General features: G+C 41.2%; 1 protein-coding gene across 4 annotated transcripts in view; it reads left to right on the top strand.

The window, feature by feature from the left end:
* Fam135b (family with sequence similarity 135 member B) overlaps nt 1–25,239 on the top strand; it is a 284,052-nt gene that overhangs the window by 217,107 nt on the left and 41,706 nt on the right. For all 4 annotated transcript variants that reach the window (XM_036207799.1, XM_036207798.1, XM_036207800.1 and 1 more), the window contains exons 8-10: nt 12,101–12,254; nt 14,936–14,985; nt 24,941–25,096. In XM_036207799.1, the coding sequence (XP_036063692.1) occupies nt 12,101–12,254; nt 14,936–14,985; nt 24,941–25,096 (360 nt within the window). The remainder of the gene's footprint in view (nt 1–12,100; nt 12,255–14,935; nt 14,986–24,940; nt 25,097–25,239) is intronic.

Below are 25,239 nucleotides of genomic sequence, written 5' to 3'. Positions count from 1 at the left end.
TTTCCTACTTAAATACACACATGGAAATTTGTAAGGGGAATGAAATCCCTCCATTTCTGATCCTTAGTGAGCTAAAATCCAATTCTAAGACCTGTCAGATGCAAAAGCCAAGACCTGAAGCAATAAAAGAGATCAAATAAGGTTGATGCTGTAGGTCATTGTGAAGGAGGAGGTGGAGTAGGAGGAAGAGTAAGAGGCTAAAGAGGAGGAAAAATAAAAAAGGGAGAAGAGGAGGAGGAAGAATAGAAAGAGGACAAGGAAGAGGGGGAGAGAGAAGAGGGTGTAAGGGCAGAAGAGGAGGAAGGGTCAGAAGAGGAGCAAGGGGGAGAGGAATTGGACATATTGAAAGTGACAGATAACTGTCATCCTCTTCTGTTCCACCCTCTGCCTGCCTCCTCTACCTTGAAAGTATTATCTTAGTGTGAACAAATATGAGACGATGTACAACAAAGATTATTACAATGGTATTAATTAAAAGAATGCAATGTGTTATAATGACAGCCATTGTTATTATTATTCAGTTCATTTGGGGTATATCTTGTTAGATTTAGTATGTATATATGAGGTATCTGACAGACTGTGTAATTTTTCAATGGACTGGTATGCAGATGGTGTGTAATTTTCTAGAGTCAGCATTTCCATAAGAATTTGTCAGGGACGCGTCACCTCTTTTGCCATTGCCCTTGATCTTAGCTTTAGTAATTTCCAAAGTTTTCATGTTAATTCAGGTGGAGGCCTGGCTCATCACACTGAATGCACAGGCCTTGCATCTCTAACACATCCTTTATGGTGGAAAAAATATATCTCCAGTATATGTTCAGATTGAATCAGAGAGTTATAATATTTCCCTTTAATTCAGAACCTTCCTTCTAGCAAGAATGTAAATAAAAAGACGTTCATCAAAACGATGTTTGTGGTCTTAGGATGATCTGACAACTAAATTACTTGTTTGAGTTGAAGTCATTCTCAATTAGATTAAACATTAAGAATCCTATTTCCAACAGCTAATAAAAATCACTGGCTGTTGTGGCATTTAGGCAATTGCTTTTAATGAACAAATGAAAGAAAAATACAGAGAATCAAAGAGAGGAGGCTGGAAATGTTTCCATAGGTAGAGTCAGCTCTATCAACTGTAGATTGTTAATTATTGCCTACACTGCAATGCTGTACTGACATCAGGCTCCTTAATTAAAATATTTACTGTCCTCAAGGCAACTATTGATACTCCCATTTATAAAATGGGTTACACATATCATTTGTGGTCCTATGTATTAGGGTCTATGTATCAGATGAGGGCTCTGTCTACAATAATGAAGAGATGTAGGTAGAAAGCAGAAACATCTGCAAGACTCTGGAAATGGGTTCCAATTACCTCTTACTTCCTCCTGCTGTGTCCCAGTCCAGAGCAGGAAAGGGGAAATTATTTGTGAAATGTGTTTGTGGTCCGATGGCCAGGATCATCACTCTACCTCTTGGATCCTTGTGTTATCCTCTCTTTGTGTTGACTTTTCCTGAGGCCATCCCTCTGACCATAGCTGTGAGTTGGGCTGCCTGTGCTACCTGTGGCTCTCCCCAAGACAAATAGCTGTTCTTTGGTGTGTATTCTTTGTGAGACTCTCCAGGGGACCTGCCATGTGATCCTGGCTTGCCTGCTCCTCATCATATCAGCAGTGCTCTTTTGTTGTGGAGACTGGATGGCATAGCTACATTGCCTGTGGATATACAGTGACATGCCATGTAGGAAGGTGCTCACTGCCATCATCAGAGGACCAGCAAAGAGTCAAGGAATGCCAACTAACACCAAAATCAGTAACCTCAATGAATAAAGGCTGCAATGCAGTATACAGACAGCAAAACAATGGTCATATGTTGTTAGAGTTTTCCTGCCTGGCCCAGTCAGGACAAATCTCTCTTACCTGCCAGTCCCACAGTCGCTCAGACCCAACCAAGTAAACACACAGAAACTTATATTGCTTACAAACTGTATGGCCGTGGCAGGCTTCTTGTTATCTACTTCTTCTATCTTAAATTAACCCATTTCTGTTAGTCTATACTTTGCCACATGGCTTGTGGCTTACCAGTGTCTTTACATGTTGCTTCTCATGGCGGCGGCTGGCGGTGTCTGTCCTCCCCAGTCTTCTACCTCCCACAATTCTCTTCTCTGCTTGTCCCACCTATATTTCCTGCCTGGCTACTGGCCAATCAGCATTGTATTTATACAGAGTGATATCCAGAGCAGTCATAAGATCTTATACCACATGCATATACAGACACTTAAACTATGTGGTAATATTTGGGTGAAATCTGGCCATCAACATGACTCAGCATTACTTAAAATTTGTTCAGGTTATTTTCAGTCTTGTTAATTTTGATTTAAAAACAACAATAACAACAAACTTTTGTGGGAATTCTTTACTCCTGCATTGCTTGTGAGATCTATCATGCTGTTTCAACATCCAACAAGACGTTAATAATGATACAAATTTTGTAGAGTATATTCAAGAGCCCCAAGCAAAGTATGATTTATTTTGTGCTAATAATATTCATTATTTTGGTTTCTATGATTGCTATCATTATGTGACTATTATCCAGACAAGCTTTGATCTGGTTTTTGGTAGAAGTTATTTAGAATGGGGGTATAGGATCTGTGGTCTCTTCTGTGGTTTAATGATTTCTCAAGGCAGCTTTTTCTACAGGAATCCAGAGGTGGCCAGTGTTATTGCAGAGGTCTTCCTCAGTGGAGATGAGTTGGAAGTGGGTAGAAATGTGGTCTCTGGTATTAGGCATGCCACATTCGTATAACAGCTACATCCATACTGGGGACCAGTTTCGAGACAGATGAGCTACTTCTGCTTTTCTATACCACAGTCAAATAAACTCCCCATATTCTATGTGTCTTAAGTTAGGAGACCTATGAGAACCTACCTGAGAGTATGTGCCTCTGGCATCAGAACATACAATATGTTCTTAATGCTGTACAGCTCTCATCTACTTTCCAGATCTTCTACAAATTGGGTCACATGTACAAAGACCATCAAGAGTGTCATGGACAGAGATAAAGAACACATTCACATAATAAGCCTCAGACCTCACCATTAGACAGTAACTGTAGATGATAATTGTTGATGATGATGATATAAAATCATAAAAGTATACAAACATTGACTCATTAAGTCACTGGACTGACCCTCAATTGTCCAGTATAAAGACACACAATTGCCACAGTGTCTCTAGGCATGGGCAGTAGAGAACACTATAAAGATTCACAGTTCTGCAGTGATATCTGGGAGTATGATCCTGGAAGGAGCTTTGGGGTGCTTTGAGTAGACTTTATTGAGTTCTTAATAAGTTATATAACTAATCCTGCTTATCTGAAGTCTGTTTCTTCTTGCTGCTTCAATTTCAGTAACTCTGTCCACACTGTCTTGTCTATCAGTTCAGAAGCTTCCAGTCAACTTCAGAACTGTGATTCTGGTGAGCATAGACTATTACTTTGTGGAAAAGCACTTGGTCTTAAGCCAGGCATGGTTTGGAAGTCCAACCTTGTATCTTGGTAATTGTGAGACTGGAGACCTTTTACTCAATGTCTCCAGACCTACTATACTTCTATAAATATATCACATGATGACAGCTATCTTAAGCATTGAAAGGACCAGCAGTGGTGACCAGTAGGAAGCCAGAATCATAGAGGAGAAAAACAGGAGAATTTTAGCTAATATCTTTGGTTAAGAGAACACATGGATATTAAAATCTGTATGTTGCTACAGATGTGTAATGGTAGTAGACACTATGGTCTTCCTTGAAGAATGCCTTCACTTGCAAGACAGAGAATTGTCCAGTTTCTTTCCTCAAATTCATTGTTTGTTTAATAAATAGTATAGAGAAGCTAGGATTATTATGCTGATACTATTTCCATGTAGGAAACAGATTAAGAATAGAGAACAGGTGTTCCCAGCAACATGTTCCTTTCTCCAACTTCTTCCTCTGGTGGTAACTCAACTCAAGCAGATCAGCAGGAAGTGGGCACATAAAAACTAGTAGAGAGCTGAAGACAGCTCCTATGGTCCACTGACAACTTACTCTTTTAAAATCTGCTTCAATCAACTACACAGAATCACAAGGTAAAAGAGTATATAATCTCTATAATCAGGAGAAGGACACAGAATCAACTTTATTACTGCTATAGCCATAGCAATATATACCCATGGTAACTGCTTGCTTATCAGTCATTCATATGATGATCTAGCTGTGAAACCTAAGGTCTCCTGTAAGTAGAAGAAATATATTTTAATTTGGAGTAATACATACAGAGTTTTTTTTTTTCCATCATTGATAGTCATTCATGTCTGTTGAGGATATTCAGTCATATGATTGAGGAAGTATTTAGTAAGATTATCTTAATTTCTTGTCTGTTGCTGAAAAAATTTGGGAGAGAAATGGTTTCTTTTAGCTCACAGTCCAAGGCACAGTCTATTGTAGTGAGGAAGTCAAAGTCACAATAACTTAAAGTAACTGTTAAATCATCCAGTCAAGAAGCAGAGAACAATGATGCACTCTAGTACACAGCTCGCTTTCTTCATTTTATAAAACCAAGGATCCCACAGAATGTAAGTTATTGCCTGTATTTCAGATGGCTCTTTCCCCATCTGTTATTATGATCAAGATATAATCCCACACCGGCATGCCCAGAGGCCCTTCTCCCAGGGGATTCTGGAGTCTATCAAGCTGCCAATTAGTACCAGCCATCCAAGAGACCTCAGCAATGTGTGTCTGGCAGAGATGACATTGGAATCTGGAAAGGAAAAGTGATTTTCCCAAACAACAGCTAGTTACCAAGAAGATGAAGCTATCAATAGGGAGATTGCTTCTCTTTGTCACTGATGGAACAAGTTTCCTCTTTGAAGCTGAACCCCAACCTGGTGTGAAAGTCAACTCAATTACTACTTGTGTCTGTGAACACAGGAAACAGTCCAAACTGAACAAACTGCTGGAAGAGGAATTTCAGAGTCAAGCTCAGAGTAGGTAGACTTTCAGTGCTAGCTCACTCCTGAGTTCTTGACCTGCCACTTGCCTAGCTGGCAAAAATTACTTCCCACCCTACAAATGAGGTATAAATAAGGAGACATATTTTATTTCTTTGTTATATGTGAAGTCCACCCTCCAATATTAGAAAAAGTGGAAGGAGATGAGTCACATTTTATTCACTCCAGGCAAAAGCCATACACAGACTGATCAAAGGTGAGCTTAGACATACATGCAGACCAGCATACATGCCTCATGCCTCTTGGAGGTAGACACACAAGATAAAGACACACAGACACACACAGACACAGACACACAGACATACACACACACACACACACACACACACACACACACACACACACATACACACACACACACACACACACACAGAGGTGGGCTGGTTAAAGACCAAAGGCACTCAACTCTAACCTCAAGGCCATATTTATGCAAAATTCACACAAAAGTAGAATTCTGCCAAAAATAGTTTTGCATGAGTACCTCACTGATTACTTTGGAGTTTTTCGGATGTCCAGTGTCAATTGTTTTATGCAGACTCATAATAATAAATAACTCTTTAATGACATTTTGTACATTTTTGTTGTTGGTTTCTATCAGCACAAATGTAATAACAATATAAAAGTCAGTGAATTACCAGAAGAAGGAGCATAAGGCCCTAAAAGTCTTATCAGTCACACAGCAGCTGTGTGAGAGATGGTCATAAAACAACTACAAGCAGCTTTTTGTGCTAGTAAAACTTACTTTTTGGTGACACAACCCAAGATTAAGGACATAAGGAGGGGCTTATTTTGACTCATGTTTTCAGAGGTGTCTGTTGTCATCTGAGTCTTTATTTTCCTGAGATGTATGAGACAGAACTTCACAGTGAAGGAGCATGGAAGATCACAGGTGCTCAGTTTGTAATAATAGGAAACAAAGTTAGCAAAGGTCTAGGGTGAGACATGGCCTTCAACACATGACACCAGTATTGTTGCCTCCATCCAGGCCCTAGATCTCATGGTTATGCCACCTCTCAGTTGTCCATCAATTTTTGAATCCATCAATTAATGGAGCACTGATTAGGTCAAAGCCCTCCTGATTGAAAATCCTTGGGGTATGGACTTAAAGAACACTCAGAAGTGTGATTTCTTAATCTTCTGGGTATTCTTGATCCTGTCAATCTGATGATCAAGGTCAACTATTACAACATTCTAGGTCAAAGTCTGATTGAACACACAGTTCTGTTTTAAATAAATAGAATACTAACACCATTCCATGTATGTATTTTCACATAATATTTCAACAAAGTTGCTGATTCATCCTGACAAAAGAGCTTACTTTCATGGGAATGCTCATTTCAAAATTTACTGATATTTAATATAAGCCTAGTCAATATTTTAAAAAGAGAACAATAATAATGATTCATAAAGCACTGTTAAAGGATCACTTATCAGAGTGTACCTGCAATTCATATTAAGCCTGGGCAAGCCTGCACAGCATTATCATTCCAGTAAAAATTCTAGTTCATATCCACAAACTATTAAAATCCCACAGTTCTGAAGAAGGACAAAGTTTGGGTAAGTTAGAACTTGAGAGATAGGTGTATGCTCACCAGGTCCATGATGCCTTGAGCTACAGTATCCCATACAGATGCCCTGGCCACTCCTGCATTTGGCTACTCTATATATTCAGTGGCTGCCAATGTGCTGGATGATTACAGTTCAGAGACAAACAGTGCAGTGTTCCTACTCTGGAGGTTTACAGGCAATGTAGAGAAAGGTCAAGATGATTAGTCAACAAAGAGGTATATGAGGGACTATAGAAGGCTTGTACTGCACATTACTATGAATGCCACACCAAAGAATTGTAGCTTGACTTGTAAATGCTGGGTAATGAAGGAAACTAGCATATGTGGTCTATGAGTGAAGCTCAGAGCAATGAGACCTCCTTTCAGTAATTTGGGGGAGCAATGGAGACAACTAAAACTAGCTCAGAGAGCAGACAATGCCAGAGGTAAAAATCTAAGATTTCCAGTAGATTCTTGAAGAAAGAAAAACCCAGAACTTCCTGCCTTTCTTGGGTGTTGGACAAAGTGAGATCCAGTAGTGAAGACCAGAGGAAAGGTAGTGAAGGTTACATATGGGAGAAATAATCAGCTGCTTTCAGATGCCTTTGTTAATCTGGCAAGAAGTCCAATTGGAAGTGGATGATTCAGAGATCTAGAGCCCAGCACTATACTTAGATGGAGCAGTATGCATTTGAGAGGTGTGTATACACAGGTAGAATCCAGAGCTCACAAAATTATTGACTTTTCTATAGTCCGGTAGGTAATAAATGTCATACAGAGTACGACTTTAACATCTGATAGTTAACTATATACCACACATTGTTGCTATACCCACTTCCAACATTGGAAAATTCATTCTTCTGAATTAAGGGGCAAACTCTACCACATGGTTAATGTTATACTAATGCATAAGCAGAGAGATATTTGCACATATTGCAAGTTAATAATGTCTTAGTTATTTGGTGTTAGTGGGTTGATTGTTAGGCTACATTGTCTGTGGGTATGTTCATGAGTCCATCAGGGACTGAGTCCTGGAGTGTGTGCAAGTGCCTTTTCAACACTCACTGACTCAACATTTTACCTGAATGCCCTCATTTGCTCTCAGATAGCAGTTCTGTGATGCCTGTATTGTGTGTGGCCCCTCTTTGTAGATGATGTCCCTGCAGTACTGAGATCGAGACCACTCTATCCAAGGTGACAATAACAAAGAATCAAACCAAAAACTCAGACAGCAAAATTGTCTTCTCTGTTGTCTTTTCCAAGGTCTCCAGTTCCCTTCTATCCACTTGTGTGCATATTTCCTACTTACACAGAATATAAGTCATCCATAGAAAGTAAGTGACAGCTGTCTTTTGTTGTGTATCTACCCGTGGACAGAGTACAATCTAGGGGATGTGAGTTCATGTATTGACTGGAAACATGCATGACTATTTGATTCCTCTTCCACTATGTGTAGATTTCACTCCAGATTTAGAAAAGTTGGCTCCTAAGTGTTTTCCCTTATACTTTGAATACTTCATGAAACTCTGATGGAGGGATACTGGCTTTTCTACATACACATGGGGTCTGCAGGCCTACAGTGCTGATTGTGTGATTTTTATACATTATGTTGTCCAATTGAAAAAGTTACACCTTGTTTAATTTATGGACAATGGGATTTATTTGGGTATTGTTTTTTAAATAATACTTTCCAGCCAGTTTTCAGTGTAGCTTTTCAGATTAGGGTTTAGACTCCTTAGACATCTCCATGATGATAATGAATCTGCCTTATGAAATCTCAACAAATTTTTTTTTGTCTTTCTTAAAACATCTATATGGCATTAAGGCCTATTTTAAAATTCAAACTTATAAAACAGAGACTGTCATATTCTTTCTCATCCTTCAGCTCCCAAAGTCCCTTCCACTCCTTCTTCTGAAATGTTCTGTTACGTAGATATCACATTTGCACTCAAGATGTCAGTTCAGTAGTTGTGACTGCCTCTGTGGAGTTTGCAATAATAACCAAAACAGAACAAAAACAAAATCCTACCACCACCACCACCACCACCACCAACAACAACAACAACAACAACAACAAAAGTAAAAGAGAGGATGATGTGAGGAAGGATAGGAGGAAGATTAACTGGTTTTGTTGTGGGAGGGTAAGAAAGGAGTAGAGAGAGTAGCAGAGTAGGCATGTGAATGTGATCATAGCATATTGCATTTAAGAATTATCACATTATCAAGAATTAAAAAATATAAAATGGAAGTCAAAGTTAGCAGATTTCCAGAATTCTTTACCCTCTTCATTAGTTTCTGGGTTGCTTTTCAAAAGAAGGCCATGGTGGTATGAGGATGGAATTTTGAGAAGGAGGAAGGACAGAAAAATGCATTCTCAGGACTGTCAGGAGCATCATGACTACTGTATCTGATGCCTCTATAACCCCTTCCTGCTTTTTTGCTGCTTGGTCACAGAAAATGGAGACAATGGGGGACTTCTGTGTTAATGCCTCTGTCAGAGCAGGTAGACCTCTGCTGAGCATCTGTTCTCTGACAGGTGCAATTCTCCACACTTCCCCTCTCCCACCACCACATCCTCTCTCTGAGTGTGCACCCAGACAGAGATCCTTTGCTTTAATATAGGCTTAAAAGCCATTACTGCCACTGGAAAGCAGAATGACTTCATCTGGGGCCTTTAATTCTTTCAGCCCCAGTCTTTTGATCTATGGAATAGAAATATGGAAATAGGTTTTTCTTGTGACTTGGGCTTTGGTCTGATCCAAAAGAACTCTAAGTCACATTGCTATAAAAAGAAAAACTAGAAATATTCAGATCCTTCTCCACCTTATGGACTTGTCTATACATTTTTTAAAATATACGTACATGCAATAAGTACACATACCCATGTATATATGCATATATGTATTTGGATGTTTTCTAGAAAGATCTATAATAATTTTACTAGACAGCGTAGAATTGTGTGTTATGCTTGGTGATACTAAATTTTATTTTTCCTTTTTCCAAATCTGTATTCAAGTTTGAAAAGAAGAATGAGACTACCTACCTTTCACACAGAACTAGTTAGAGATCAAATGAGATCAACACAATGGAGCTGTCCTTGGGGCTCATTAGACAGGATTTCCTATTGCTCTATGGTCCTGGGAAGTCTAACATACTCCCTGCTGTGCACAAGCTCTGCTGGTCTTTCTACAACTATGCTGGCTACTTTATGTTCAATCTGAATACAATATGAGAGATAACAAACATAAAGAAATAGGTGATCCCAAGAGCTGGGCAAAGGGACACATTCTACTGGCTGAAATTTCTGAGTAAATTTCTTGATTCAAAATCACTTTTTTTTTGTTATTCTTTAACAAAATCTTTTGCTTATACTGATATTCTCTTAACACATAAGAATCATAATTAAGGGTATGCAGCATTTATTCTTGGCAAGCAATAGCTGGAAAGTTTTTTTTTTTTTTTTACTGTACAGCTAATATTAATGATAATCTACTTAGCTCTCTGTCAGCTCTTTCCATGATGAGAGGTAACTTCTTATAAGTATATACCAGAATTAAACCAGTACAGTGAGGACAAAGGTTCACCTAAGGAAAACAGAGATGACTTATGGCAGAATATAGACTCTTGGGGAGGGACTGCTCATCCTGAGCCAGTCAATTTTATCCTCTCTTTATCTGGGTGTTTTGCCATAGTCTAAGCTAGTTTGCACTGAGTAATTAAGACATCCTTCTGTTTGACTCTTTATTTCTATTATAGTTTTAGACAATGCATTTCGTTGTCCATATGGCATTCTTAACATTCTTTGTAAAATGTCAATCAAATTATTTTAAGTACTTGTTGCCATCCTTTTACAATTTAAGTTATTAGAAAAAAAACCTTACTATTCCTGTAATTGTTTAATTATGTTATCTCCTTAAATTCCAATTTCATCTCTATCATTTCTGTTCCACACTGCAACATGCATATAAACTACTCTCAGGATTTATTGTGATGAGTATGGCAGCCTCCTATCCCACTTTTTTCCCTGTTCTTGTTGCTAACTAAATGAGCTGAATTGGTCTAGCAAGGCTATGACAAATCAACATTCTTGAGTATGAGCCACCTCTTTGTGTAATTTTTCTCTTAAGTTCAAATTAGAAAGACAAGCCAGCCTCATAATAAAAGGTAAGGTTATAGAGCTCAGGAAATAAAGGCTTTGGAAAGTAGATACTGTAGCAGAAGGTATTTGTAGTAGTCATGAAGATATAGTGTCCGGGTTCTGCCTCCATCCTGAGCCAACTCTTCCATGCTGAGGATGTGCAGGCAAACTACTACTGGCTACTCAAGAAAGAGCTCCTTACCCGAGGTCTCATGTCTTTCCCTGAGGTGGCTCATACTCAAGAGTGTTGATTTGTCATAGCCTTGCTAGACCAATTCAGCTCATTTAGTTGGCAACAAGAACAGAGACAAAGTGGGATAAGAGGCTGCCATACTCACTACCCAGACAGACACACCCACTGAAGCCAAGAGGGTTGATGCCACCTCTTCCCAGCTGAATCTTCCTCCAGAATGGGCAAAGCAGCAGCAGGGAACCATGAAGAGCCAGTGCTTGCTTCCACCGTGGCCCAGAGGGAGAAGATGAATGAGCTGGCAGGGGTGTGTATTGCCACCAAATATTTTTACCACTCAGTATCTTTAGTTTTCTACTGTCCACATCCCTCTCTGTGATTCCTTTCTCTGCTCTTAGGAAAAAAATCTCCTTTGATTCACTCTGGAATATCTTTCTCTTGGGTTGGAAAGAGACAAATTGTGTTATTAAAGATAAACAAAACTGTTTTGTTTATTATACTTTTCCCTCGCATTGAGCTGACTGTGGACTTAGGCATTTTCTTGTTGCTGCACAAACTAATTCTTTCTACCAATTCTATAGCCTCAATCAGATTCCACTGTGAAGAGCCTTCCTCTACCTGCGCAGGTTCAGAGCTCATGTTCAGTTCATCAGCACTGAGGACTCGACTTCATGCTTCCTTACAATTTCATAAGACAGTTTTATTCTCCCTTTCTAGCACTGTCTGCTGCTTGCCTGTCTGTTATAATAATATTCCTAATCCTCCCACCACCCATGTAAAGGATTCCACTTCTGTCCCCACAACCTCTTCTACAGTATCCTCTGGGAATCAGGGAAAGTGACTTCTAAAAGGGCAATATTCAGTGGTCATAAACATTCTTGATTGCCAGCCTTACCTGCTTCTTCGTCACCATCATCTACCATTGATTTTGATAACTATTAATATCTTAACTGGAACATGATATAGCAGAGGTATAGCATACCTATGGTTTTTCTTACTTGTCATGGATAAAGAAGAGACTCAGGCTCAGCCAGCTTTCTTTCTGAAGTCTTCATATTATCTAAGAACCATACCTGCTGTCCCAAAGCCCAAAATAGTCTGTGAATGTTGGGTGGAAGGGAGGGGCTCTGTGAGGCCAGGGTGAGGTAGAGATTCCTCAGCTCTGTTTCTTTTGTCTCTTCAGGGAAGCTTCTATGTCCCCTCAGAGAACTGCATACAACATGCACACAAGTGGCATCGGGACCTCTGTCTTCTGCTCCTCCATGCCTATCAGGGCCTCCGACTCTACTTCTTGGTCATCATGAGAGACATTCCTGAGCTGCCCACCATGGAGTTGGGTAAGCGTATGGCTAACACACTGACATTCTGTTTTGGAGCACAGAAGGATAAAAGGTGGTATCCTTTTAGAAAGATCATGGTGAAAACATGTTTGGTCATTCAAGCCTTTCTGGGCTTTACCTCATTGTATTAACAGAAACTCTTTGGAAGGACAAATGTAGTGAGAAAATATACGAATGCCCCAAGACACCCACTCATTGATTTATGCAAATATTTCTTGAACAGCTGCCACATCCCGTCTAATAACATTAAGTTGTTTTTGTTAGAAATAATCTTGGTACTATACAAAGGGACATACAAAGCAAAAATATCTCATAAAGGTGATTATTTAAAACAACAACAACAACAAACAAACAGGATGTTCCAGAACCCAGCTGGGCTACCAACATACCAGGGCCACCACAGCTCTTGTCTGTCATTGCTGAAATAGGTGATGACTGAATTTCACCTCATTGGTAGAAGCTCAACTATATAATCTAAAGTGATTGTCTAATCAAGTAAAGGGGAAGAAGGGCATGTGAAGGGGAAGGTTTTTGAGTCCTTTAGTCCTTTACAGACTACCAACTACCATTGACTAGCACACACACACACACACACACACACACACACACACACACACTTTCTAACATTTTCTAGAATAATATTCAAGGTTAAAGCCTTTTGTAATTAAGATGCAATTATAAAATTGCACTTTATTAATATGTGTAACGGCCTTACAAAAGAGAGCTATAGCTATAGAAAAACTCGTGCACACATATATAGTAACACATATGGCCATTCATATCCATTATATTTGTATATATCTAACTGTCCCCTGGTCTATCCCGTGAAGGGTTCTGGAAACCTGCAGTGGCATGCTGTATTTGGTTTTGGTGGCAAATAGATTGTTTTTCCAAACTGAACATCATGGAGATGAGTGAGCCTCAAATCCCTCTTGACTGATAAATAAGAGAAGTCAAACACAGGAAAGAGTATGACTACTGAAAGTCATACAGCACAGCCATGTGTAGCTGTGCCAGAAGCCCTGAGATCTTGCACTGACTGCCTGTGGTAGGATGCTTCAATCCTGTCACCGCCCCCCCCCCTTTACAGAATGCTATGTACTGCGGTTATGCTCAAATTCCTTTGGATCAGAGGCTCAACCCAGAGCCTAGGATTCAAGGATAATGCACATTTCAATGTCAGAATCCCACTGGGTGCTTGCTTCTTTGTCTCTTCCTCTGGATACCAACTTCTGTGAGAACCATATTGTTTGGTAGTTTCTGTGGCCTGTGTGTTAAAAGTAGGTTGCATGACAATGATATATTTGTAAGTTTCTTTTTATCATCACATTGTGGGCTTGTGGGAGCTGCGTCCCCCTCAGATTCCTTAGGCTCTGTCTCTAGTCTTGCAGAGCAAAGGAGTATTTGTGGTGCTTACATTGGATTTCAGAGTCTCTTGTCATCTAGTTTCATCTGCCATGATACATGGCCAAGCCAGTGCCTGGATCATTGAATAAGCACTCTTTGACTTGGATGTTTTCAGAAGCCAATCTTACAAAGGCTATAAAGACAAAAACAGAAGACTCAGACTGTGACTCTTTAGTAGAGCACTTGCTTTGCGTGTGTTAAACCTCAGGTTTGATCTCAGCTCCACAAAAACAAAGCAAGAAGATAGTACAAAATCAGAGCTATTTACATTACTCAAAAGAAAGTGGACTTTATTCAGCAGCAATTAGCAATAGAAACTTTTGTTACCTAAGAGAACCACAGTTCTTTATTCACTCAACTATTCTTCAATATATTTTGGTCGAGCATCTTCTGTACACTGGGCATTGTGCTGGACACTTAGGATACAGTCCTGTTCAAGAGGAACAAAGTCTATTGCACTGTTGGGTCATGGACCTGACAGATGGGAAGGTCAGCAGGGTACAGACGTACTAAGAAATTTCTCATGTTGTCCTAGACAGTACAACAGCAGGTAAATGATCCCTTGGCATTAGGGGGCTAGGAGAGAGTTCAAACACTGTCAAAACTCTGACCATTAAATCACAAAAAGCTGGAGGCCACTGGTTCAGGATAACAAACTGGCACATAGCAGGCTGCACTGTGGGTGACTTGGATGGTTATGATGCTCATTAGTGCCATGGTCCCTGGAGCCTGAAGTCTACTCAGATCTGCCACTCCACTTCCTTGAGCTTCTGACTTTTCAGCTTCAAGATGGAGAACAAGTTCATATTCTCTATTATAAAATATACATTTGTGGGAGTTTCTCTCTCTCTCTCTCTCTCTCTCTCTCTCTCTGTGTGTGTGTGTGTGTGTGTGTGTGTGTGTGTGTGTGTGTGTGTGCATGCATACATGCCTCTGGAAAAGCATAAATAAATACAGACTCATCTAGGGCACACAAAGTGCTAGACACACTAAGGGGTCAATTGTCCTTTATAATTCCACCCAGTAGTCCACAGTCCACAATGGGTTTCCTCTTGTATTCAGTCCATGGTGTCAAATGAGGTTGATTCTCTCCAATGTCTGACTAGCAGAGCCCTCTGGAGTTGCCTTTGTCTCTATCTCTGTCTCTGTCTCTCTCTCTCTTTCTCTGACTTTACAATTTAGAGCATGAAATTTAGGCCTTTCCTTTCCTTAGCAAGTGAAGCATTTAAATGGGGTCTGTTTAATTGTGTGGTCTTTGTTCTTCCTTCTAGAGGCCCTCGCTGTTGAAGAAACACTCTCTCAGCTGTGCTCAGAGTTACAGGTAATTACCATGCTGACCCTGCATCTGAATAGATGGAAGTACTTACAGTACTGGACCAAGCTAGTTTTGCTTGCCATACAGCATGCCAGTCACTGAAGCCACAATTTTTTTCCCAAATGAAAAAAAAAGTGATTTCACAGGTACCAAAGTATGGGGATAGGCCTGGCCTCCAATCTGCCTTCCTGGGGAAAGACCTGGAAGGCTTCTGTGACATAAACAAAGAAGGTGTCCGAGGCCATGTTGTAAAAGATGATTGGCAATGAGGAAAACTAATCATGTTTTGAACATATACAAGGATTCATGGTTGTTCACAGGCAGCAGGTTCAGAAATGGCAGTCTTAGCATTGCATGTAGGTGGAGTTTGCAGATCTCATAAAGTTATGCATCCAACACTGTGCACACTCAAGTGAAGGGGTTGATCGCTTCAACCTGTTTAAGTAAGACAAAGCTACCTCTGGGTCCCTAAAACCATAATCATCCCAAATGGACCATGGGTCAGGGCACTGTTTGGAGTAAAGCTGGGGATGAGTGTGTTACCTCTGTGATTTCTGTAACCAGTGAAGCAAGTGAACCCTAAACTACAACCTGGGAATTAGGAGGACTTATTCACATTTTCCCTGGGCTTCAAAAGAAAGGACATTTTATTCTTGGTTTTTAGGCTTAAGCCAGGGAAGGAAAATACTCCAGAAACTTGCAACAGAAATAAATAGTAATTTCATATTGGGAACTAGGTTCCAACGTTCTAAAGCAAACGAGAGTTGGGCCTTTGGAGAGTGTGGGCAGTATGAATGTGCGTCTGTTTGAGTCACCTGCTGTGATTTATTATCTCCGGGGCACTCTGTAGAGTGCACTAGGACCACTGTCCTTTCAATAGAAGGAGAATTTAATGTTGGAAGGAAGCTGATTGACTTGTTGCGTGACAGAGCTATTCATTGCCAGAAGCTTGCCTCAAAACAGACCTTTGTACCACAATGTCGATGAGTTGTTTAATCTTTATGAATTTTGGTTTTCCTATCCATGAAGCAGAAACAGGGACTGAGGAGATGGCTCAGAGGATTAAAGGCCCTTTGCCACCCAAGTATGAGGACCACACTTCAGATCTCCAGAACTCATAAGAAAGAATGGGAAAGCCAGACCTGGTGGCTGCCTGTAATACAGTATCCCAGGGGCAAGCAGACTAGCTAGACAAGTCAGAATTATCATGCTCAGGTTTCAGCAAGAGACCCTGTCTCAATAAATAAAGTAATAGCCACCAAGAAAGATACCCAATGTCAACTTAGGGTCTCTATAAGCATAAACATGCATGGGCACCTGTGAACATATGCACCTACACATGCAAAGACATAAACACCACAGGCGAAGGCAAAGATGAAATGCATCTGGTTTTTGTTGGTCTCTCTTTCTTATAGAGAAAAGCATTGCACATGCCTGTCAGTTACCAGTTGTTATGTGATATGTACTACATGAAACTTCCTCATTTAATCAATGCAACAGTCTGTAAAACCAATAACCTTATTATATTTTGTGGAGGAGGGATTGGGGATCAGCTCACAGAGCTGAGTTATTTTACCAGGGACACAGGGCTAGCAGAGCCACCAGTCCCCAGCACAAAGCTACCGTAAGAGACAAAACTGGTGACATGAAATAGAAGTAGAGTTTTGACCTTTGCACACGAGGCCTGGTGCAGGACACAGAATGCAGGCAATGCTAACTTCAGAATTTTAGTCCCAATCAAGTGGTACACTGGCTGAGCATTTCTCCTTCACCAAGTAGTATCTATCACTGTATGGGTTCTTGGAAGGCAGTGTGGTCAAACAGTCAACCCCTTCCTTCCTTCCTTCTCTTTGGCATTTTCATGAATGTCTCCTTAGAAACTATGACACCCAATGAGCAGGTGAAATTTGATTCATTTCAGCCAATATTTTTAAATTTTCATAACTCGTGAGTCCCTGGGTCAGCTCCGGGGACTTAGTGGTGATCTCATCCCCTGGAACACAAGGTTAGGGAAGGAGTCTATTCACCCTTGGGCTTTCATTAATGAATAACCCACGAATGAAATAGTATCTGGATAGAACACCATGCATGGTGGCAGGACCCCAGTTCATGTGCCGGTAATTCTTTTCAGGAGGAAGCAAGATCTTAGTGGGCTCTAACAAAGAAGCTAGTATTAAATCAAGGACTGATAGTATACCAAAGCCTTGTCCTTTTGCACCAGGGCAGTGATAGAGATCAGAACTGGGAGAGCCCTTGGTCCAGGGCTCCAGGAGGAAGTGGAAGCCTCACCTGTGCAAGGAGGAGGTTGACTGAAACACCAGGGAGGGAGCCAAACTAATGATCAAGAAGCCTGAATGCCCCATTCACCATGGTGCCAGGATGAAATCTTCAAGTCACTAGGAGTCATGAAGTAGGAGGGTGGCACATCCTTTGGGGCACATATAGAAGAACGAACTTCCAACATCTATGTATGAGGAATTGTCTCATCTCCATCAATTCTTTAATACTAACTGCATACCCAACCATGTAGTTTAATTCTAACAGTATCTGTGTAGAGTCCAATAGGTCCCACAGGTTAAAGGCCCAGTCTTGCAACATTGCAATTTCTGGGACTCTCCTCTTTTGACCAATCAATCAGCTACCAAATGGAGGTTGCAATCCTAACCTTTTCAAGTTAGATAGTTTCTTTTAATGGCTTAGAGAACTCAGGGTACACTTTTCTAATCACTGTAAGTCTGCTAGAAAGGATATTACAAAGGGGATGAATTAACATCTAGGTAAAGGATGCCTAGGTCAAAGTCTGGAAAGGAGGGCAAGAGTGGAGCTTCTGTTTCTTGTGTTGATTATACCAACTTCAGGCAGGTGGGTATATTCACCAGCCTGGAAATTCTTCAATCCCTGACCTTGAAGGTTTCTATACATTAGAAGCAGATCTAGGGCCCCAAGAAAATTATCACATAGTCCAACTTACTCCAGTAAGGCAAAACATTTCACTTCTACTGAAGGGTGCATATCCACATTCAGTGAGGTCCTACTGGGTTTTTGTTCCTAATGCAAAGGTCTTCTTTGTCACTGAATTGGCAGAGCTTGGTCTCACACTCTTCCATGGCTGTGTAAGTCAAACCTGAGTGGTGACAGGCAAAGAGCCATCCCAAGAAGACGATGAAACCATGGGTAAGTATTTTGATCTCAGGAAGTGCTGGCCCTGGAGGAGCCTGAATTTCTGCCAAATGGCTTCTTTACAATTTTTAATAAACTTTGTTTTGTATAACCCTTTGGTAGAAATGGCAGTACTAATTTTGCATGTATGGAGGCTCCTGTATAGAGACATGATTAGATCCTTGGCGCTGATGATTCATTCAATCCCCAACACTTCTTTCCTTGAGATCCGGGGACAGTTCTCACCTAACCATGAATTTTTTTGTTTTTGTTTGTTTGTTTTTGTGGCAGCAGCCTCTACCCTATGGCTGGTTAGTGGTCAGTTAAAGCCATTTCATGAGTTTGTTAGACAGAATTTAGTAACAAAAGCTGCACACATTCCCATCTCTGTGGAGTTTTCAGGGGGTTCAGGCGTTCCTTGCCAGGTACTGAAGACTGCAGTGTACCTTGTGATCTCTCAAGGTGGAAAGTGTGACTTGGCTTTTATCATAGTTACAACAGGCTCCCAGAGCAACCTCTTAGCATCCAGGGACAGGACAGGAAGTGCTCACACACATTTGTAATGACCCGTGGATACTAGGAAGTGGGGCTCCCTTAACATCTCTGAGCTACTTGCAGCCATTGGATGAAATTACCAAACTTGACATGGGTGTGATGGCAGCCTCTACTTAATAGCAGTGGCCCTGGTCCCTGGGACACCTTTGTCTTTGCAATTTGGTCACCTCTGGTTACTACTGTGATTAAGATGAGGTATTTAAAGGACAGAGCTGTCAATAACTTCATCAGATGGATTTCCTAAGGGACCTACTGCTTACCTCGACCCCTTGCAGTAGAGTACCAGATTGTGGGAAGGTTTTCGTGATTTTGCTTTTTTAAAGTTCTCTGACCTTCTCATATGTGCATATTAATTATTCATTTTACCCTCTACTATCCTTTCATGCCCCCCTCTTTCTCTGGCTGAAATTCTTCTTCCCAAGTTCCTGTTCTATTTTCATGTCCTGTGTGCATATGTGTATTTGTGTGTATGTGTGTGTGTGTGCACACACACCTACACACGTGTGTCCCACTGAATCCTGTAGTTCTTTTGCTGCCACAGGATTTATTTTGTAACCACATTCTGGTGCAGAATTTTATTTTGTAAGAAACCTAAGAAGTGATGGAGTGCAAGGTATTGGGGTGGGGGGCAGCAATTGGGCCTTATTCTGCTCCTTAATTTGTTTAATGGATTGACTGGCCTGAAGATTAAGTGGTAGACATATTGCTGGGTATTCAGTAACCCTCCCAAATCAGAACTGGGATTTGATTAGCGATGAAACATCGCCACCTTGTGGCAGATGGTGAGCGGCAGTGAATGTATTTCTTTCAAGCCTTGCTAATGTTCATAGTGAAGAGTTGGATGTTTGCAGATGATGGAGACACTGGAAAACCCAGATGTCTCTAGCCGCAGAATGCTCCTGAAGCATCTTTATTTGGTGTGAGAGACTTACAAAAGTTTAAAAGACACCTGTTTTGTGCTGGCCACTGGCCCTTCAGATATTCCCTCTGTATAACCAAGGAGGAGACATCTCAGCGCTTACTGCCTAGCGAGAAACTGGTTTGTTCTGAGATAGGTCAGGCTCTGCCCACATGGCCAGAGTGAGATTCAGGGAATATAAGCAAAAGGCAGCAGAGCAGGGAGGAGGGGAGGTTCTGGCTTTGGCAGGGACATTAAGGTGCCAATAGGAACAGGGAGAATGTCGGACACCTGGGAGGGAAGGGTACTCCTCTCAGTAGAGCTAATAGCAGTGTGAAGTCCAGGTCACAAATGAGCATGAGCATGTGTCCCAGCTTCACTGTGGCATGGAGAACATGGAACCCAGATGTAAATGGTAGACTGGAAATCTGAGTGGGGGCCCATGCTGGGGAGATGCTGAGGGTCTTCCCAGAACAAACTAAACAAACAGGGTAGCATGCCCTTTACCAAGGCACTAAAGGGTCTTCTGAACCTTGCTAAGCAGCTCTGAGAAGTAAACCCAGTTGTTAGGTTTTTATTTTCTTTCTTTCATTTTTAAAAATTTTTTCAGTACAGCAACATAAGATTTTTCTAAGATATTAAAGGTTGTCTGCTGTTTATCCTTATGAACTTTTGGGAATTACTCAATTATCCAGTAGTTGTTCCTGGAGCTGCCCCTTTCTATTGGAAATTATCTAAAGAAAGGACATAGCAAAGATGTGAGACTTGGGTTTTGTTTTGTCTGTGTTGGTTAGAACTGTTGCAGAGGTGGGTCCTAGCTGTTTTCCCTGTTACTCTAATATATTGCCCCATCAAGAGTGACTTACAGGAGAAAGTGTTTATTTTGGTCTGCATCTCCAGGAGGTTGGTCATTACTATGGGAAGTCACAACAGTACGGCCTCGAGATCAAGAAACAGAGGGCAATGAATGCTGGTTATGAGTTCACCGTCTCCTTTTATACAGTCCAGAATCCTAGCCCAGGGAATGGTGCTGCCCACAGTAGGTGGGGTGTCTTTCCAACTCAATTTACATAAGCAAGATAATCCCTGACCGGTATATCCAGAGGCTAATCTCCAAGGTGATGTCACTAAGTTGACAAGTGAAGTTAACCATCACAGAGGGTTTGGAAGGACCTAGCTTTAAGCCAGGAAGCAACCTTAGAAGGTTGATTGTCTGAGAGGATGCCCTGGTCTAGATGGACAATATGAGCAAGATGACTTCCCAAGTTCCTGCTAAGGAGGCACTGACCTTGAGTTCAAAGAGGCAGAGAAAGTGTTAGGGCCCCATAATGGACACACACACACACACACACACACACACACACACACACACACTCACACACACCCCATTCCATTCATTCTCAAATAATGAATGGAAGACTAGATTGAGTGTGCACTTACGACTTCTGTCTCTATTGTCTTGCTCAAAACAGTAACATGCTTTCTGCTGATAATGGTTAGTGTTATCTCTTATTTCCTTGTCTAGCCAGTCCCTTGGGAGTCCAGCTCTAGCTCTTCATAGTACAGTAGAACTTGCATTATAGAGAGGCTGCCAGCGGTAGCAGGAGCACAGGAATGCTGTTTTCTGGGGTCTCTCTTGTGCCTGTGTGCCCTTGTGTGGCAGAGACTTTGTGAATTTCCTTTTTACATCACAGAACATCTCATACAGAGAGCAGTAAGTATAGCCATCCACACTATCTGGACTTTGACCTTGTTTAAGCTCTAGTGGTCTTAATCACCCACATAATGTGGGTCCAATTGCTTAGCAAGGATGACAATGTCACACAGTGATGTCCTTTAATCTGTCCATCAGATGTTGCAGGTGTCTTATACTCTGTGTTTCAACAACTTCTGGGGCAAAACTTAACCCCAGTGCTCATGGTGGCCTATTGTCTCTAGCTGGGTCTTACTCCTGAAGCCCTTATTTCTATGCCTTCTCAAAGCAGTGATACTAACTAGGAACAAAACATTTAACCCATGAACTTCTGAGGTTCACTTTATATGCAAACAATGCACAAAGGCAGCGGTCATAGTCTAGCAAGGGGGTTAGGACCAGGGTTTGTATTAGGATGATCTGGCAGGCATTTTAGAAGTTCTAATATCTGGACTGCACCTCAGAGATTCTGAGAAGGATGCAGCCTTCCATGGACACATGGACAGACTTGAACCTCCCAATGATTGTCACATGAAGCTGAGATGGAGAAACATTCTGAAAGAGCCCAGTTTATTCAGGAAACAGGAAGAAAGAATGTAGGTATCACCTCATCAGCAAGTTACCAAGGCTCTTACATGACTCCTAGGATACATATCTTTTACAGTACTCTGTCGGTGTATTATAGCTAAGTTTGTAGCTAGAAGGGAATGGAATGCTTTATTCCAGGGTGTATTTATATTTATATTTGGCTTCCTGCAATGTAGCACAGCCTATAACACAAAATGAGCATGGAGTAACAGATAAGGGGATCAGAGGCGTGAATGTGGTTAGAGCCCAGATGATCAAGGCTTTGGGAGTGTTCAAGGTAGGTAGGTGAGTCTTGCTCCAGAGAACTCACCTGTGATAGCAGAGGGCTAAGATTGCTGGCTTGTTAGCAGGTAAGGACCCTCCCTCACCTGCTACAGAAAGCCGCCCACACCTGTCATGTGTAATTTCACAATTCCAGGTGTTGGTGATGCTAGGAAAGTCTTCCTGTGGCTTAATTAGAAACCTCTGTAACCTCATATGAAGCTGCTTTTAATCAACTAGGGAGAAAGTAATTCTCCCAAAAACTCATTTAATGAATATCTTTCATTTTTCCCTCTTCAACTCTGGTAGTTGAGCTCAGAATTCATGCTGCATCTCTCAGTACCACTGTGGTGGAGAGGAATGCTCTGAGGGCAGAATCAGAAGCCAAGCAAGTCAGGGATACATGATTGAGGCATAGAGCCTCTCTCAAGGATGCTCATCCACCTACTACTGCAATAAAGGGTTGTCGAGTTCAGAGTATCCATTAGCTACTGTACTGGAAGTAGGGATACTGAGGGGTTAAATTCCAAATGCAGACAAATTGAGACAGTGGCAGCGAAGCAAGCGTCACTTGTTACAGAGACCATGCGGAAGGACTGTAGGGTCAAGGACACCTGTTCAAGAAGAGGAAAAAAGAGTGGTGAGCCTTAGACTGATAGCATAAAGTAGTGTCATCATAAATAAGGGGACATGGAATTGATTCCTTAGCCATTCGCTGGTTGATGATAGACCATGCCAAAGTGATGAAGAGGAAATGAAAGGAAATAAGAATATGAGAGGAGAGGAAAAGGCATTTCAAAGAGAGGATGCTGCCTGGACAATGGTCTGGTATTACAAATAGAAAGACCTATGCATGCTGCTATAGGTAGGTCAGCATGGCTGGGTCAATGATTGTGCATCAGGCAAGAGGCATGGTAATCTTGGGTAAGGCAGGGATTATTTCCGGGAAAAATAGTGCCGAGTGTTGCTGTAATAGATTGGCTGTCCTAGTGAAGATTCTGGTAGAAGAATCCAAACATGAGCTGTTTAGATTGAATTAAAAACCCCATTTACCAATCTGGAGTTTTTCCAGTGATGCAACCTGTCCCTGAGGTCTACTCCCCTGCACCCTTCCTTCTCTGTCTCTGACCACTCACAGTGTTGAATGGGACTGAGCCGTTATCAAAGGGTGAATGCATCTCTTAGAAGGTGCTGTGTTTAACTGGAGCCTTGCATCTGGAATTCCGCTAGTCATAATAATAAAGCAAGAGTCTCTGAGTGTTAAAAGCCTTACTGTCCTGCAAACATCTCTGTTGCTACTCTCTTACTCTTGGATACCTCCTTTCACCTGCTCTGCCTTCATCCAGAATCAAACCTCCGTCCAATAACAATGACAAAACTGTATCTGGAAGCAGTTGTTTGCTTTGTGCCTTCAGAGAGGAAACTGGGGCACAGGACAAAGGAGGGAAAGAGGTTGGATTTGCATGACTGTGGCTTTGTAAAAACCCTACACCACTCTCTCTGGTATACATTCCTATCTCTGCCATTACAAAGACAGAGGCCCTTTGTTACTCATCACGTGTCCTTCTTTTGCCAAACATGTTAGCAAGACAAGGAAGATGATCAGTAATTTCTATTTCTTGTTGAAACCTGGACCTCTGCGGGCAGGCTTCTTGTCATTCTTCCAAGGAGCATTTGATCTTTTCACCTTCCCATAATGCAAATTTCTCCCCTAGAATATGGTCCTCCCTATTCTAAACCAGTTACCTGTCCAACATGTTCTCATCAAGAGTCTTCTCCAAATGTTTCAGGTCCCACGATAGTCTGACTGACTTACATTATAATTAAGGCATGCTAGAAGCCTTAAGAAGTGGCTTGGTTAAGCAATGATTAAGAAGATAATGATGGGTTATAGACACAGAGAAGCTGCCTAGTGACCTGGCTAGTTAAGTCCTCTGGGATTATATCTTTTCTCCTAAGATATTTTTAAATAGCTACTGAGGTGGAGCATGTGGTTTCATGGTTAGAGAGTCCTTCAGTTAAATCATAGCTGGGTGAAAATTGGACATTCTATTAAATCACTGCCATTTTACTTCCTGTGAAAGGATGGTTCTAATAGTCTACCTAAAAGATGGTTGCGTGAATTGAATGTGAAGCATGTATAAAATGATCAGTCTTAGTAAGTGGGAGCCATTGTGATTATAAATCACTGAGTTCAGAGTTTAATGAAATACAGACTAGATTCTAGTACAAGAATCTCTTCTCTGAGTGTGTGAGTCCAAGGGAGGATACCATGGCTGATCCCCTTTTGGTGCAATAGTGCAAAGGCCATGCTGAAGGAATCCCAGACTAGGATGCTAATATTTTAGAAAACTGGGTTCTGAGGTAATGAGATTAGAAGTTTAGGGTAGAGAGTTGAAAATGGGTAGCCACTATTTATAAAAGGAGAAAGGACTTACTAGACAAGATGTTCCTGGAGATCTAGAAATAACTCGCAGTTAAAGCATGCATGGAGAGGGAAGACATCAACAAGGAATAGACACGGGCTAACCTTACATGAAACCATGGCCTCTGAATATTAATCTATAGACAGGAACTGCCAAATAGTTTATTCCTCTCATTGCTGTCTCTCTTAGCTCCCATATTCAAAGGGTCAGAGTAACACAATTCTATGTTATATAGCATGAGACATGTATTATAATACCACATTGTTTGTGGCACGTGAGGGAAAGGCTAGAAGAGCAGAGTGTTTAATAAAGATCCCAAGAGGAAGGCTGGAGCAACACAATAGAGCTAGGTCTTTGACTGACACTGTTTTACCCCTGCAGATGCTGAACAACCCAGAGAAGATAGCTGAACAGATCAGCAAGGATCTTGCTTGGCTGGCCTCCCATATGATGGCTCTGTGGACCCAATTCCTGGAGACAGTGACTCTGCATTCCGAAGTGACCACTTATCTCACCCAGGAACACCATGCTTTGAGGGTAAATCATAAAATGCTATAAACTCTCTGACTGCGTGCATTTATTCTTAAGGAGAAATTTTGCAAGAGTTGGTTTGTTGAGGAGAACATGATTTGTCATTGTGCCAATCTATGGATTTCAACAGTGGTCCCACTCAACTGTGA

Source organism: Onychomys torridus, chromosome 16 (assembly GCF_903995425.1).
Source record: "Onychomys torridus chromosome 16, mOncTor1.1, whole genome shotgun sequence".
Lineage (NCBI taxonomy): Eukaryota > Metazoa > Chordata > Mammalia > Rodentia > Cricetidae > Onychomys > Onychomys torridus.
Note: the sequence above shows the minus strand (reverse complement) of the source record. Positions and strands in the feature narration are given on the sequence as shown.